The sequence below is a fragment of the Bombina bombina genome, chromosome 9 (assembly GCF_027579735.1).
Source record: "Bombina bombina isolate aBomBom1 chromosome 9, aBomBom1.pri, whole genome shotgun sequence".
In the NCBI taxonomy this organism is placed as follows: Eukaryota; Metazoa; Chordata; class Amphibia; order Anura; family Bombinatoridae; genus Bombina; species Bombina bombina.
In genome coordinates, this window is record NC_069507.1 from 119861621 (window position 1) to 119877294 (window position 15674).

Genomic DNA, 15674 nt, shown 5'->3' on the forward strand with positions numbered 1-15674 from the left:
GAGTGACCGCTATCAAACCAAAAGCAGTCCATCCACACATCCATATTTATATATTATTCACATAAGCTTAATAATTTTACCTACAATATAACAATTGCTGAACACAAACTGTAAATTTTCTGCTTGAATCATAAACCTGCATATGGAATAGCAGAAGATAAAGTTATGACTAGATGGGTATAATCTCGGATACATATATTAGATATAGTAATAGAACTGTATGAGTATTTCAGACTGTTAGGTCGTCATCCCAGCATGAGCAGTCACAGTATTAAATGTTCCCACAGCCAGTGAATCTAAGCCTAGGCTATTTGGAGGCTAGGTCAATCGCCTAAGGATATAGAGAACCCTACCCGATGCCAGCTTTGAAGAGGCAAAAGTCAGTATGGCCGGCTTGAGTATAGAGCTGCTCAGCTGTGCCGGGAGTCCGCGGTGACCAGATCGTAGAGTGAACAAGCAACAGGGATAGTGGGTTATGTGGTTGCAATTTAAACAACCCAAGAGCTCCCTCCTTATCAGCCGTATGTAGGAAACTCAGGAGCTCCGGAGCCCAACCATGGGAGTCGGCCGCCCTTCCCAGGTCAGGCACCGAAAGTATGGAAGCCGTCTTCTCCTCAGAGTAAGAATAGAAGCGTAAAATAGGAGAGTGCCTAATTAGTAGTTGCTGCGCGGCTCGGGTCGATTCTCCGACTAGGCTCAGTGCAGATTCCATCTGGGCAGAATTTCTCTCGGTCTTGTCTAAAAGAGGCTGAGTAGACATGTGAGCTAACAACTTTCCTCCATCGTCGCAGGGATTCTCTAGCTGGGGCCTTGGAAATGGATCCGGTACTGCGTTTTCCTTTACCGGATGATCCAACAGAGTAACATGCTTATCCAGGGTGGTTCTCCTCACAGTTGGTAAGACAGGCCTTTGTATAGCTAGCAGTGCGTTTATGCTATAATTACAGCTTCTAATCCAGCTTAGCGCAGCAAGTTGGCAATCCTCTTTCTCTCTAGGTGCCTCATGTTGCTCAATATCTTCCGGTTCAGCTGCCATCTTGGCTACGTATAATATGTGCTTCAAATGCTCCCGCACACCAAAATATATATATATATATACACAAGTTACAAAGGGCCATTAATACATTTATTTGGAAAAATAAACCCTCAAGAATAGGCAGACAGACCATGTACGCATCAAAGGACTTGGGAGGGTTGGGGGTCACAAACCTGATGCTCTATAAAAAAGCAATATCCCTAAAAACGATTATAGAATGGTGCAGATTTAATGAGGCTAACTTAAAACATTGGATACAAATTGAACACAATATTTCAGGAAGCCAGCAATTGGGGAGCGCCTGCTGGACCCCTAAAATATCACATATAACACAAGGGGCAGGACTACATACCCTAACAAACACATTCTCTGATTGGAAATCAATCAGTATAAACACCTAAGAGATATCAAGTAGGTTTTCCCCATTGACACCTAGCTTATCAAATCCAGACCTTCCATTAAGTAAGTCACATATCCAAGAAGAGGAATTAAATATTCACAGAGACATTCCTATATAGTCGTTGTTAAACTTAAATAAAATAAAACCTAAATCTGAGATAGAGCACTTGGGGCAGGGACTTCTAAAACCCGGGTTAAGATACCATAAGGTGAATCATTACATTAATACCCACAAGGACAGAATGAACCTCATAAGACCTCTTACCACATTTGAAAAAATGTGTATCGCAGAATCCCCACAAAGGGGAATTATGTCGCAACTTTACAAAATTTTGCTCACAGCAACATCCCTGAAACCTCAAGAGTATGCCAAAGCATGGGAAAGGGAACTGGGAGAACAGTTCAACTCCAAAGAATGGTCGGCTATTTTCTATAACACAGCCCATTCAGCCCACTCTGCCCAAGTATTGGAAACTAATTACAAAATATTGCTAAGATGGTATCTTACCCCGCATAGGCTTAAACACATGTTTCCGAAAGCTTCCGGAGATGTAATCTGGGAAAGGGCGATATGGGTCATGTTTGGTGGGCCTGCCACAAAATTCAAGATTTTTGGAAGTTAATATTAAAAGAGGTAAACATTATATTATCTAGCAACTTATCCATGTTACCAAAAATGTGCCTATTCAATGTGTTTACAGAGTTGAAGTGTGCAATAAAGAAAAATTTGGCCCAGATTTTACCTAATGCAGTTAAGAGCCTCACATTGGAAATCTAGCGAGTCCCCTTCTTTAATGGCTTGGAGAGATAAAGCACAAAGTACCATAAAACTGTAAAGATATCACTTTATCAAGACTAATCGACTTCAATTGTATAATGATATTGCATTCTTCTGGGAATCTTATAGAGGGTTGCTTGTCAGCGATGGCATTCATTTCACAATATCTCAAGGTTTGGTTCTCCCTTCTTTACATTCCAAATGAGGTGATCCATGTCACAAATATATCATAAAGAATTTGACCTCATAGGTTATAATAGATATTGCATAACTGTCACTAAGTGTAAGTTACTAGTTTAACTAGTTAGTTTTATTTAATGTTATTTAGTTAGCCATTTGGCTAGTCTAGGTTATTCCATGCTCAAGTATTCCTTTCACCAAAATTTGGTGAAGAGGACTTTGAAAACCCATTGTTTCTATACAGTTCCTAAATTGGTCCTGGCAAGACGCCAACTCATGTTATTGATTACCGAACACTTCAATCATATACTCAATATGACTTTCAGGGCCTCAAACAAAGATATATGCTTGAATGGGTTATAAATGTAATCATAAGCTATTGTTTACGTGTGTAATATATACATTTTAGATTTGTAACCAATTGGAAGGTTATTTGTAAAATTCTATTGTTTGTTGATTTATGATTGTTCATTGGAAAACTTCACTAAAAATTAAAAATGAAAAAAAACAAAAACAAAAAAAGAACCTAAATTAAAAATTAAAAAATCCTAACACTACGAAAAAAACCCCAACTAAAATTACAAAAAAAACCAGTCTAAAATTACGAAAAATAAAAAAAATCTAAGATGAAAAAGATAATAAACACAAATTATCCAAAATATAAAAAAATAGACATAATCTTATACCCCTATAAAAACAAAAAAGCCACCTGTTAGGTGTCCCCTCAGGGGGGTAAGTGTCAGGTCAGGCCGAAGCCACGGGGCCAGTGTACCACCTGAGGCATATGTAGATTATCTGATAAGGGCCCCTTAGAATGACTCAGACCACGCAGCATTATGATCGAAAGCCAATTCTGTTTATTGCACAGTGCAAGCAGTACTTATAGTGTACAGTACCAGCATATAGGGTTAAGGGGATGACACGTTTGAACCACGTCATCTCGTACCATATTTCATGAACAAAAGAAGCTTACAAAAATACATGAGAAACAGAGGAGTATGAAGGAGTGTTTCTTATGACAGTAGCAAAAATATATCTGTGCGCATATTTCAGCCTAAAGCATGGTCGTTTGGCCATCTTACCTAGATAACAGCCTTCCAGGTGCCTTGCCAGGAACCTTCTACAAGGCCAGTAATACTAATACAATTTTACTAACATCAGCTGTAAGGATATGTTTAGTTGTTTTAGAGAACACTACAATTACAGCTTACTGCTTTATGCAGGACCACTCAGTCTCACACCTTACCTCGGATTCCCACAGATTTAACTTAAGGGAACCCTGATATGCTCATTGATCTGAGGGTCACTACAGCAGGGTTGCTGAGTGAAAACGGAGTAAATCTTATAGGATTGACTTCAGCAATAGTGAAAGAGTTAATTAGTGCAGGTGCCTTAATTCAAACAGTCTAGCAGTGGAAATAGTTTATGCAGCAGGCTTTAGCAAACACACTGAAATTCACACAGTACTTTGATAAGTGAATAAAACAACCTCTGGTCATTTTGTAAACCATACTTTGATAATGAATATTAGTAATTTCCAGAGTTGTTCAATCAGAGTAATATAAGCTGAGTTTAACTGAGGAAACAGATATAGTTTAAGTTAAAGCAAACAGTTCATTACAAGCACAATAGAGGTTAATTGTTGTAAAGTTTGAAATATGCTTAGGCAGTCCGATAATGAATAATGGTAGTTTGTAATAATCTTTGTCACAGTTATTTGTTTGCAATTTTGGTAAGTAGCAGTAAAAAGGTTTAGTGCATATTTGATATCTGAAGCGAATATGAAAATCCAGCAAATGAGCGTTCCACAATATATAGCAAGCAAAAGTGAAATGAGGTTGCAGCAATACACACAGTTCATACAATGCAATATATACAGACCAGTAATATTGGAGATGATATTAGCACAGAGCGATACAGTTACCAGACAGCAACAAGTCCCAGCGGTATCACAGAGAGCCTGGCTGAGAACCGCGGTGGGAGAATGTGGGGCGTGACGTCACACGCTGCGGGGAACAACCTCAATACAGGAGAGAGACTGAGAAATGTCTTAGTGAACAAACGGAGCAAATCTTCAAGCACAAAAGAGAATCTGCAAGTTGATTCGAGTAGGCAGAAACTCAGGGTGAGCAATAGGTTGAAAATACAAAGTAGTATAAACGGCTAGGTCTCTTCTGAAGCAGCTTGACACTGAGCAACAAATTACCAAGCAATGAGTTCTGTTGGGAGGAGCCTTAAATAGGGGTAGTGAGTTCACATTCTTAAAGGCACAGTATGAGAAGAGATAAATCCCTGACAGGACACCCCCCCCCCCAAGGAGCCGCTCCGCGGATCAAGGACCAGGACGATCAGGATTTCTACGATGAAACAAGGAGACAAGACGTGGTGCAGAGACATTATTGGAAGGCTCCCAAGAGTCCTCCTCAGGACCAAACCCTTTCCAACTGACAAGATATTGAAGTTGATTACGATGGTAACGAGAGTCTAGGATAGACTCAATCTCATATTCCATGCCATGAATGACTGAAGGATCCACCGTCTCATTCTGAGTCGTGTCTCTGATTGTACTGTAAGGTTTCAAAAGAGAAACGTGGAATGTGGGATGTATCTTCAGAGAGTCTGGTAGTTTAAGTGTTACAGCATTAACATTGATGACCTTTTGTATCGGATAAGGCCCTAAATATAGAGAAGCCAGTTTTTTAGATGGAACTTGTAAACGTAAATGTTTAGTGCTTAACCAGACTTTGTCACCAATCTTGTAAGCTGGAGGCTTGGATCTACGTAAATCGTAATGGTGTTTCTGAACAGCCTGAGCTTCTAGTAAAACTTGTTTCAATGTTGTGAAATTGGTGGCAATGGTATTAACAAGATCATTAACTATAGGCATGTCGGAATTGTTGATCTGATTTGGGTAATATGAGGGATGAAATCCGTAGTTGATGTAAAATGGTGTCATTTTAGTTGATGAATTTACGGCATTATTATGGGCAAATTCCGCAGTAGCAAGTAGAGAATGCCAGTTATCTTGTTGTTGAGTGCAGTAGCAACGAAGGTACTGCTCTAATGTTTGATTTGTTCTTTCTGTTTGACCATTCGTTTGTGGATGATAAGCGGTACTCAAACGTTTAGTAATGTTAAGAGAGGAGCACAATTGATTCCAAAACCTTGAGGTGAATTGTGTACCTCTATCTGTGGTAATTGTTTCAGGTAGACCATGTAGTTTTACAATGTGATTCAAAAATAGTGAAGCAGTTTCTGAAGATGTAGGCAATCCTCTATGTGGTAGGAAATGTGCCATTTTAGAGAATAAGTCCACTACTACTAATATGGTGTTATAATTAGCTGATGAAGGTAAATCAACAATAAAATCCATGGCAATCGCTGCCCAAGGTCTGTCTGGTACTGGTAAAGAGAGAAGGTAACCATAGGGACTCTTATGCTGATGTTTCTTAGTTGTACATACCATACAGGAATCAATATACTGTTTAATAGTATCATTCATCTTTGGCCACCAGTTATTCCTTTTAATCAAATGAGCAGTTCTATGAACTCCAGGATGACCAGCCAATAAAGAGTCGTGAGCAGAGGTAAGTATCTCATTCCTGAGAGAAGGAGGTATATATAATAGAGTGCCATGGTAGTATAAGTTGTCTGAATGTTTTAGTACATCCAAATGACCCAAAGATGAATCATCCTTCAGATGTTCTTGTAAGATGGTTTTAAACTCAGTTGTTAAACAAATAATTCTATCCGGAGGTATGATAGATGAAGGAGAAACCACATCAGTAGGACGAGGGTCTTTTCTAGAAAGAGCATCAGCTTTCATATTTTTGGATCCTGGTCTATAAGTAATGACGTAATCAAAACGAGAAAAGAACAAACTCCATCGAACCTGGCGAGCAGTAAGGGTCTTGTTTGATTTTAAATATTCTAAATTACGGTGATCAGTATAGATGGTGATTGGATATGTTGCACCCTCTAGGAGGTGTCGCCAAAACTCCAAAGCTGATTTGATTGCAAGAAGTTCCTTATCACCGATTCCATAATTAATCTCTACTGAACTCATAGTTCTAGAATAGTAGGAGACAGGATGTAAAGGTTCTTTTTCAGAACGTCTTAAACAGCCCCCACAGCAAACTCAGAAGCATCGACTTCTAGCGTAAATTGACATGTGGGATCTGGAAACTGTAAAATAGGGGCTGAAACAAATTTAGTTTTTAGAGTATTAAAGGAATGATCAGCATCTTGATTCCATACAAACTTAACTTGCTTACGTGTTAGCGTAGTGAGAGGTCTGACAATAAGAGAAAAATCTTTAATGAACTTTCTATAAAAGTTCGCAAAGCCAAGGAATCTTTGAACATCTTTTTTATTACGTGGAATAGGCCAATTAGTGATAGCTTCTACTTTGCTTGACTCCATTGAAATTCCAGCTGGTGAGATGCAATAACCAAGGAATGATATGGTGTTTGTATTAAAAATACACTTTTCAAGCTTTGCATATAGATGGTGTGCCCTTAAACGTGTCAATACTTGTTTGACATGTACAATGTGAGCCTGTAGAGAATTTGAGTAAACCAAGATGTCATCCAAGTATACGACAATACAAATATCTAACAAATCATGAAAGACATCATTTATAAAACATTGAAAAGTCGCTGGGGCATTGCACAACCCAAAGGGCATTACAGTGTATTCATACAAACCGTATCTAGTACGAAATGCAGTTAACCATTCATCCCCTGCCCTCATCCTAATCAGATTGTAAGCACCTCTGAGGTCAAGTTTAGTAAAAACTGTGGCACCTTGTAAACGTTCAATAAGTTCAGGTATGAGGGGCAGGGGGTATCTGTTCTTGAATCCGAACATAATATTTAATTTTAAACATATAATAAAAAATAATTCTTAAAGTGGGCTATACCAAAATTACATATTGATTTCTTGACTGAAAGCATAAAGATTATACTAGTACACAAGTACTAGTATAATCTTTATGCTTTCAGTCAAGAAATCAATATGTAATTTTGGTATAGCCCACTTTAAGAATTATTTTTTTACTTCTGTGACATCACAAGTTACCCACCATAGGTTATTGTCCCACTCAAGTCATTCAAATTGTCTAATTACAGCAGAAGTATCCTTCAAATAGGCTTTAGTTTTTAGAACAATATTGTGAGACATTGTCACATTAGGATCCCAGACACTATGGGCTAGATTACAAGTGAATAATAAAACAACAATATAGGGGAGCAAAATAAGCTGATTAAATGAGTACGATAATTAAACAGAATTATAGCTGATAATAAGACACTATATATGATAAGGGTTAGAAAAAATCTTTGTGGATAACATGTGAATAAAAATAGTCTGTCTTATCAATACGCTCAGGAGTCTGTACTAACGTGTAATAGATTAGAATTTGATATTTGTATTTCTAAATATAAAAGCGTGAACAAAAAAGCTGATTCAATATGGAACCAACTAAATAAGTGGCATCAGCCAATAGGATTTTTTCTACCTTAATTCCGATTGGCTGATAAAATTCTATCAGCCAATCGGAATTCAAGGGATGCCATCTTGGATGACGTCATTTAAAGGAACCTTCATTCTTCAGTTGGACTTCGTTGGAAGAGGATGCTCCGCGTCGGATGTCTTGAAGATGGAGCTGCTCCGCGACGGATGTCCCCCGCAAAAGGCCCTTTAAAAGGCTATTTGTAATTTAGTATAGGGTAGGGATTTTTATTATTTTGGGGGGCTTTTTTATTTTATTAGGGGGATTAGATTAGGTGTAATTAGTTTAAAAAACTTGTAATTATTTTATTATTTTCTGTAATTTAGTGGGGGGGGGGGTTCATACTTTAGATAAAAAAAAATTCAATTGTATTTAATTGTAGTTAGTTTAGGTAATTAATTTAATTATAGTGTAATGTTAGGTGTAATTGTAATTTAGGTTAGGGTTTATTTTGTAAATTTGTATTTATTTTAGCTAGGTAGCTATTAAATAGTTAATAACTATTTAATAACTATTGTACCTAGTTAAAATAAATACAAAGTTGCCTGTAAAATAAAAATAAATCCTAAGCTAGCTACAATGTAACTATTAGTTATATTGTAGCTATCTTAGGGTTTATTTTATAGGTAAGTATTTAGTTTTAAATAGGAATAATTTAGTGAATGATAGTAATTTTATTTAGATTTATTTAAAGTTAGGGGTTGTTAGGGTTAGGGTTAGACTTAGATTTAGGGCTTAATACATTTAATATAGTTGAGGAGACGTTGGGGGTGGCAGATTAGGGGTTAATAAATGTAGGTATGTGTCGGCGATGTTAGGGACGGCAGATTAGGGGTTAATAAAATTAAACTAGTGTTTGCGATGCGGGAGTGCAGCGGTTTAGGGGTTAATATATATTTTATAGTGGCGGCGATGTCCGGTTTGGCAGATTAGGGGTTAAAAATGTTTTTGTAGTGTTTACAATGTGGGGGGGGCCTCAGTTTAGGGGTTAATAGGTAGTTTATGGCTGTTAGTGTACTTTTTAGCGCTTTAGTTTTATGTTACGGTGTTAGTTTAGGTAAAGGATGAAAAACTCGTCAACTAGTCGTGGGCTGAAGATAGAAAATCTCAGTTATACAGAAATAACTCACTGATGTAATAAACCATAGTCATGCAATGTCCTGGAGACAACAGATCTGAAAAGGATTAAGCTGTCCTCGATAGTGTAGCAAGGGAACTTCCAACTAACCCACACCACATATGTCCAGATTGCTCCGATGTGCAGGTACTAGCCCTCTGATGAAACCATATACTGTATAGCCTGTAGGGTGAGGGAAGCCATCCGCTCTGGCGTAGGACATCAGGGCTCTCAGTGGAAGAGTCGATACTCTCACTGTAAGGTAAGAGACGCTGGGTTCCATCAAAAGCGCTGCCGATTTGTTCTTGAAGTGTTGAAAGCTAGGAGTCGCCTGCGTATCAACATAGGCAGCCGGATCTTTTGTCTCAATATGTATGTCCCAGCCCCGTGGGTCAGCCGCATCCCCCGGGGCCTGGGCGGGTGAAAAGCCCATGGGATCAGTAAGTTGAAGTGCCTCTGGTGGCTGACTATTTACATTGCCCACTAGTGGTAAAGGATCTGATCCAACCCGGGTCTCCGGTCTTCACATAGCTGGTCTTTCTTCAACAGCGCTGTTCTGATCAATTAACAGCAGGTCAGCACTCCTGGGCTTCTGTTTTTGTGGCAAAGATAGGGAATCCAGCAGCGATATTATGCCCTCAGCTAGGATCTGAAAATGCCTCTCTAAAAGTAGTTGAGTGTGTTGCTCCCAAGCTTGTAGGGCTTCCATAATGGTTGTGTTAGTTGAGTGTAGATGGAGTTCAGTAGCTCCACGTGGCATATCTAAGGAGGGTATATCAGTGAGATAACCCCATTAAAATATGTCTTTCGTTACTTTTAGCGTGGAACAGCCAGTATTTATATTCTGTTGAACAGCAGAAGAAGGTCAGGCTTTTAAATATGTATTTGTCCCTAGTCTTGTATCTGAAAGCCAGGAGCTTCACAGAAACACGTCTGGCTGCTTTAGTAGCTGGCTCCGCCCCCCCCTACCTGGCCTTTTATATTATAGGATATGTAAATTCATATTGATATTTAAATATGAACATAACTCCAACTAGTCCTATACCTGGGCCAGCAATAAATATAAAAATACATTTTTAAAGCAATATCTCATTGGGAATTAGGCCTCAAATAAGCTTATTTTTCCTCTTTTACACCTAGTTGAGCATGTCATAATGTTTGATACTTTATTGACAGCATCTGACAGTTTTTTGTTTGCACATTCAATGGAAACGTGAAGTCATTTTGGGCATTTCGGCTTCTATTATTTTCTATTTGACGCATAAATTTTTTCAGCATTTGAACCCTGGCTGCCAGTAATGATAGAAACTGCACCATTAGAAACTTTCCATAAGCATAATGGCTTCCGACAGCAGTTTTTTCGTTTTGCAACCTCATGCAAAACCATTTACTGCTAAATGGAAATGAGCCTTAAGTTGATTTGAAACAAAAATACACACTTCTCTTTAATAAAATTGGACATAATACTATCTATTTAGAAAAAAAAGGCATAATTCTGCAGAAAAATATTGATATTTGTATTGGCTATGCACTGAATGAAAAGAACAATTTTAGCTGCACAAAAGGGTGTTACTATGTAGTTCCCTAATTAAAGAACTAATAAATACAGCATTGCATAATCAAAAAAAATGCATAATAAAAAGACAATATAACAACTTAATTCAAATGAGCATTAGATTTTGATTTTTATTGTTTATGACCAATTTGAAATTTCTTTGATCTTCCTGCGCCCATATTATGTGACAGCCATCAGCAATTGCCATTGTATACACTGTGAACTCTTGTACATGCTCAGTAAAAGCTGGTGCCTCAGAAACTGTGCATATAAAAATAGTTTACACAATTTGATAATAGTAAATTGGAAGGGTTTTTTTAAAATTGCATGCTCTATCTGAATCAAGAAATTTTTTTACTTTAGTGTCCTTTTAATTAAATATAATGTATTCCATATTTTAGCACACTCAGACATTCTTATATTGTCAAGATTTGCTAAACTTGAGGAGCAGTTCATTTGATTCACTAACCCGTTCCTATTATTTTTTTTTTCTGTCTATAAAATATTCTGTTATTTTTCAACTTTATTATATTGTAGCTGCTATTCTTTGAGTTAGTATAAACAGTTAATACTATTTGATTGTTGTGCTGACATTTCAGAAAAAAATAAAAACATGTCAAAATATTTTCATTAATACTAAAACAATATGTTTTGTTTTTAAAGGTTTGCTGGTAGACGTAACGGGTAACTACACTGCATCATTCCTCATAAGTGGATTTTCTATGATATTCTGTGCATTAGTATTATCGTTTGTGAAGATAATAAAGAAAATAAAGAACAAACAATTGACATTGAATGTGCCAACATCAGACACTAGGCAAGAAATTTGATCTAATTGATAAATCCAATACCAGAATTGAGCATTGTATAGAAGTTTATGTGGACTAATAAATAACTTTTATTTCAACATGGAAATTTGTGTTACTTTCTTTACAGTCACATATAAACAAAACATATTTTCTGTGTATAGTGGAATTTTTGTTTACTAATACCAGCAAATGTAATTGAAATTAATGCATTTAATCATTTCATTAATAATTTGTGTGAATTAAATATAATATCTGAGTAGGAGTTTTTGCTGTATACTATTGATAAATGTCTCAATGAAAACTATGCACAATCCTGGAAATCCCAATACTTAAAAATGGAAATCATACATCTTACATTGAAGGAAATGTTATAAAGCTCAAAATTTACATTACAAGTGCAGCGTAAAAATAGTGCTAAGTGCTAAGTTAAATAAATGGCACTTTTATTTTTGTGCACATATTACAAGTGGAAAGCAATAGCATTTGAGCGAAAGTCTTGAGCGTACTAACTTTTAGATGTGTGGGTGTGCTAAATCCTTCACAAAATAAAGTTATGTTGGCTATGGTTTGAGCACTATGGGCTAGATTACAAATGGTACTAACATTAGCCTGTGCTATATTATAATATTGACTTGCACGCATATTACAATTTGAAAGTAAACAAGACCAAACGAGCAAAAACTAAATTTGTGCTTGTCAGGTTAACCCAACTGAAGACCTTACTTAAAGGATTCAGTGCTAACAAAAAAAGTTGCATCAAATACAACAAATACATTAAAATAAAGTTTTACACTCATATATACCACTCATATATACACTATGTAATAAAAATTATTCACATAAATTAAAAAAAAGTTATAAGGGTTAAAATTTATATGGGATATGACAAGGTGTTTGATTGGAAAGACATGAAGGCAGAAATGGTTGCCGTGTTACTTGTTCAGAGAGGAATTGCTGGACTGACCTTTATAGGTGAGATCAGACTGATATACTAAAGGAACTTTCTACTCTGTGAAAAGCATTACTCTGTGAAAAGCATTACAAGCTGCTATAGAACAAGCTAACAATTTATTAAGCTGGTTGTTTGTTCATTAGTGATGTCGCGAACCTAAAAATTTCGGTTCGCGAACGGCGGACTCGAACTTCCGGTATTGTTCGCGAACCGGCGAACCGCCATTGACTTCAATAGGCAGGCGAACTTTAATACCTACAAGGACTCTTTCTGGCCACAATAGTGATGGAAAAGTTGTTTCAAGGGGACTAACACCGGGACTGTGGCATGCTGGAGGGGAATCCCTGGCAAAACTCCCATGGAAAATTACATAGTTTATGCAGAGTCTGCTTTTAACCCATAAAGGGCCTAAATCACCTATCATTCCCAAATTGTTTGCAATAACGTGCTTTAAAACATCTGTTATGATGTCGTATCTATCAGGTAGTGTAAGGGTTACGGCCGCTTCACAGTGACAGAGCAAACTCCAAGTGTAACGCACTGCAAACAACCGCAAACAGTCCATTTGCACAACCACGAGATAGATAGATTTGATAGATAGATACATAGATTACATAGCTCAATCGATGCAAAATACATATGATTGATACAATTTACATAGATCAATAGATGCAATATACATTTGATAGATATGAATTACATAGATCAATAGATGCAATATACATTTGATAGATACGAATGTTATCGAATCAAAGATGCAATATACATTTGATAGATACGAATTACATCAACCAAAATATGTAATATACATTTTATAGATACAAATTACATAGATTTGATAGATACGTTTGATAGTTCGATCGATTTGATAGATAAATAAATAGATTTGAAATATATATAATTTCCCTGACAGAGTATAACAATAAGACATGCGGTCTGTGACCCGTGGTGTGTTAAGTAGTACTATTCTTAGCAGTTTACTTCAACCTTTTACTCCCCCTATCGGGGGAGGTCTATATGGCCTTCATTTTTGGAACCGGGAGATGGAAGAAGATGATTGGTCTGTCCTCCTACTTCAAATTTGTCCAAAACACAAGTGGCTGTCTCAAAACAGTCCGTACAGAAGATAGATAGATAGATAGATAGATAGATAGATAGATAGATAGATAGATAGATAGATAGATAGGATAGATAGATATACATAGATTGATAGTTAGATAGAATCGATAGAAGAGAAATAGATAGATTTGTTAGATATATAATTACCCTGACAAAGTATAATAATTAAACATGCGGTCTTGGACCCATGGTAACTAGGTTGTGTTGTTAACAGTAGTACTATTCTTAGCACTTTCAGCCCTGTAACTCCTCCTATCGGTGGAGGTCTATATGGCGTATATGATTACCCTGACAAAGTATAACAACAAGACACGCGGTCTGGGACCCATGGTAATTCGGTTGTGTTAAGTAAAACTTTTCTTAGCACTTTAATCCCTCTTACCCCCCCCCCTTTCGGTGGAGTTCTATATGGCCTGCATGATTAGCCTGACAAAGTATAACAACAAGACACACGGTAACTAGCTTGTGTTAATTAGTACTTTTCTTAGCACTTTAATCCCTGTTACCCCCCTATCGGTGGAGGTCTATATGGCCTGCCTGATTACCCTGACAAAATATAATAATAAGACATGCGGTCTGGGACCCATGGTAACTAGGTTGTGTTTTAAGTAGTACTATTCTTAGCACTTTAATAATAAGACATCTGCTCTGGGTCTGGGACCCATGATAAGGTTGTGTTAAGTAGTACTGTTCTTAGCATTTTAATACCTGTTACTCACCCTATCGGGGAGGTCTATATGGCCTGCATGATTACCCTTACAAAATATAATAATAAGACATCTGCTCTGGGTCTGGTACCCATGGTAAGGTTGTGTTAAGTAGTACTGTCCTTAGCATTTTAATACCTGTTACTCACCCTATCGGGGGAGGTCTATATGGCCTGCATGATTACCCTTACAAAATATAATAACAAGACATGCGGTCTGGGACCCATGGTAACTAGGTTGTGTTAAGTAGTACTCTTCTTAGCATTTTAATACCTGTTACTCACCCTATCGGGGGAGGTCTATATGGCCTGCATGATTAACCAAACAAAATATAATAATAAGACATATGCTCTGGGACCCATGGTAAGTTTGTGTTAAGTAGTACTGTTCTTAGCATTTCAATACCTGTTACTCACCCTATCGGGGGAGGTCTATATGTCCTGCATGATTACCCTTACAAAATATAATAATAAAACATATGCTCTGGGACCCATGGTAAGTAGGTTGTGTTAAGTAGTACTGTTGTTATTAGTTTAATACCTGATACAACACCGAATGGTGGCAGGTCTATATGGCCTGCATGATTAGCCGCACCCAAAACAAAAAAAAGCCAAGCGGTCTTGGACTAACACCCATGGCTAACTCGGTTGTTTCAAGCAGTACTATTCTTAGCACTTTCATCCCTGTTACTTTCAGGCCTCTCGGGGGTGGTCTACATGGCCATCATGATAAGCCGAACAAAATACAACAATCAAACCTTGGCTCAGTCTTGCTAGGCCGTTAATTGGCTGTATTTTGGTAGTACTGTTCTTATTAGTTTAATACCTGATACAACACCGAATGCTGGCAGGTCTATATGGCTTGCATGATTAGCCGCACCCAAACCAAAAAAAAGCCAAGCGGTCTTGGACTAACGCCCATGGCTAACTCGGTTGTTTCAAGCAGTACTATTCTTAGCACTTTCATCCCTGTTACTTCCAGGCCTCTCGGGGGTGGTCTACATGGCCATCATGATTAGCCGAACAAAATACAACAATCAAACCTTGGCTCAGTCTTGCTAGGCCGTTAATTGGCTGTATTTTGGTAGTACTGTTCTTATTAGTTCAATACCTGATACAACACCGAATGGTAGCAGGTCTATATGGCCTGCATGATTAGCCACATCCAAACCAAAAAAAAGCCAAGCGGTCTTGGACTAACACCCATGGCTAACTCGGTTGTTTCAAGCAGTACTATTCTTAGCACTTTCATCCCTGTTACTTCCAGGCCTCTCGGGGGTGGTCTACATGGCCATCATGATTAGCCGAACAAAATACAACAATCAAACCTTGGCTCAGTCTTGCTAGGCCATTAATTGGCTGTATTTTGGTAGTACTGTTCTTATTAGTTTAATACCTGATACAACACCGAATGGTGGCAGGTCTATATGGCCTGCATGATTAGCCGCACCCAAACCAAAAAAAAGCCAAGTGGTCTTGGACTAACACCCATGGCTAACTCAGTTGTTTCA

General features: G+C 37.6%; 1 protein-coding gene across 1 annotated transcript in view; it reads left to right on the plus strand.

Annotated features, from left to right (window-relative positions):
• SLC16A12 (solute carrier family 16 member 12) overlaps positions 1-11492 on the plus strand; it is a 299411-nt gene extending 287919 nt beyond the window's left edge. The window contains exon 6 of the mRNA XM_053692921.1: positions 11241-11492. Within this exon, the coding sequence (XP_053548896.1) occupies positions 11241-11407 (167 nt within the window). The 3' untranslated portion in view covers positions 11408-11492. The remainder of the gene's footprint in view (positions 1-11240) is intronic.
• The last annotated feature ends 4182 nt before the right edge of the window (positions 11493-15674 follow it).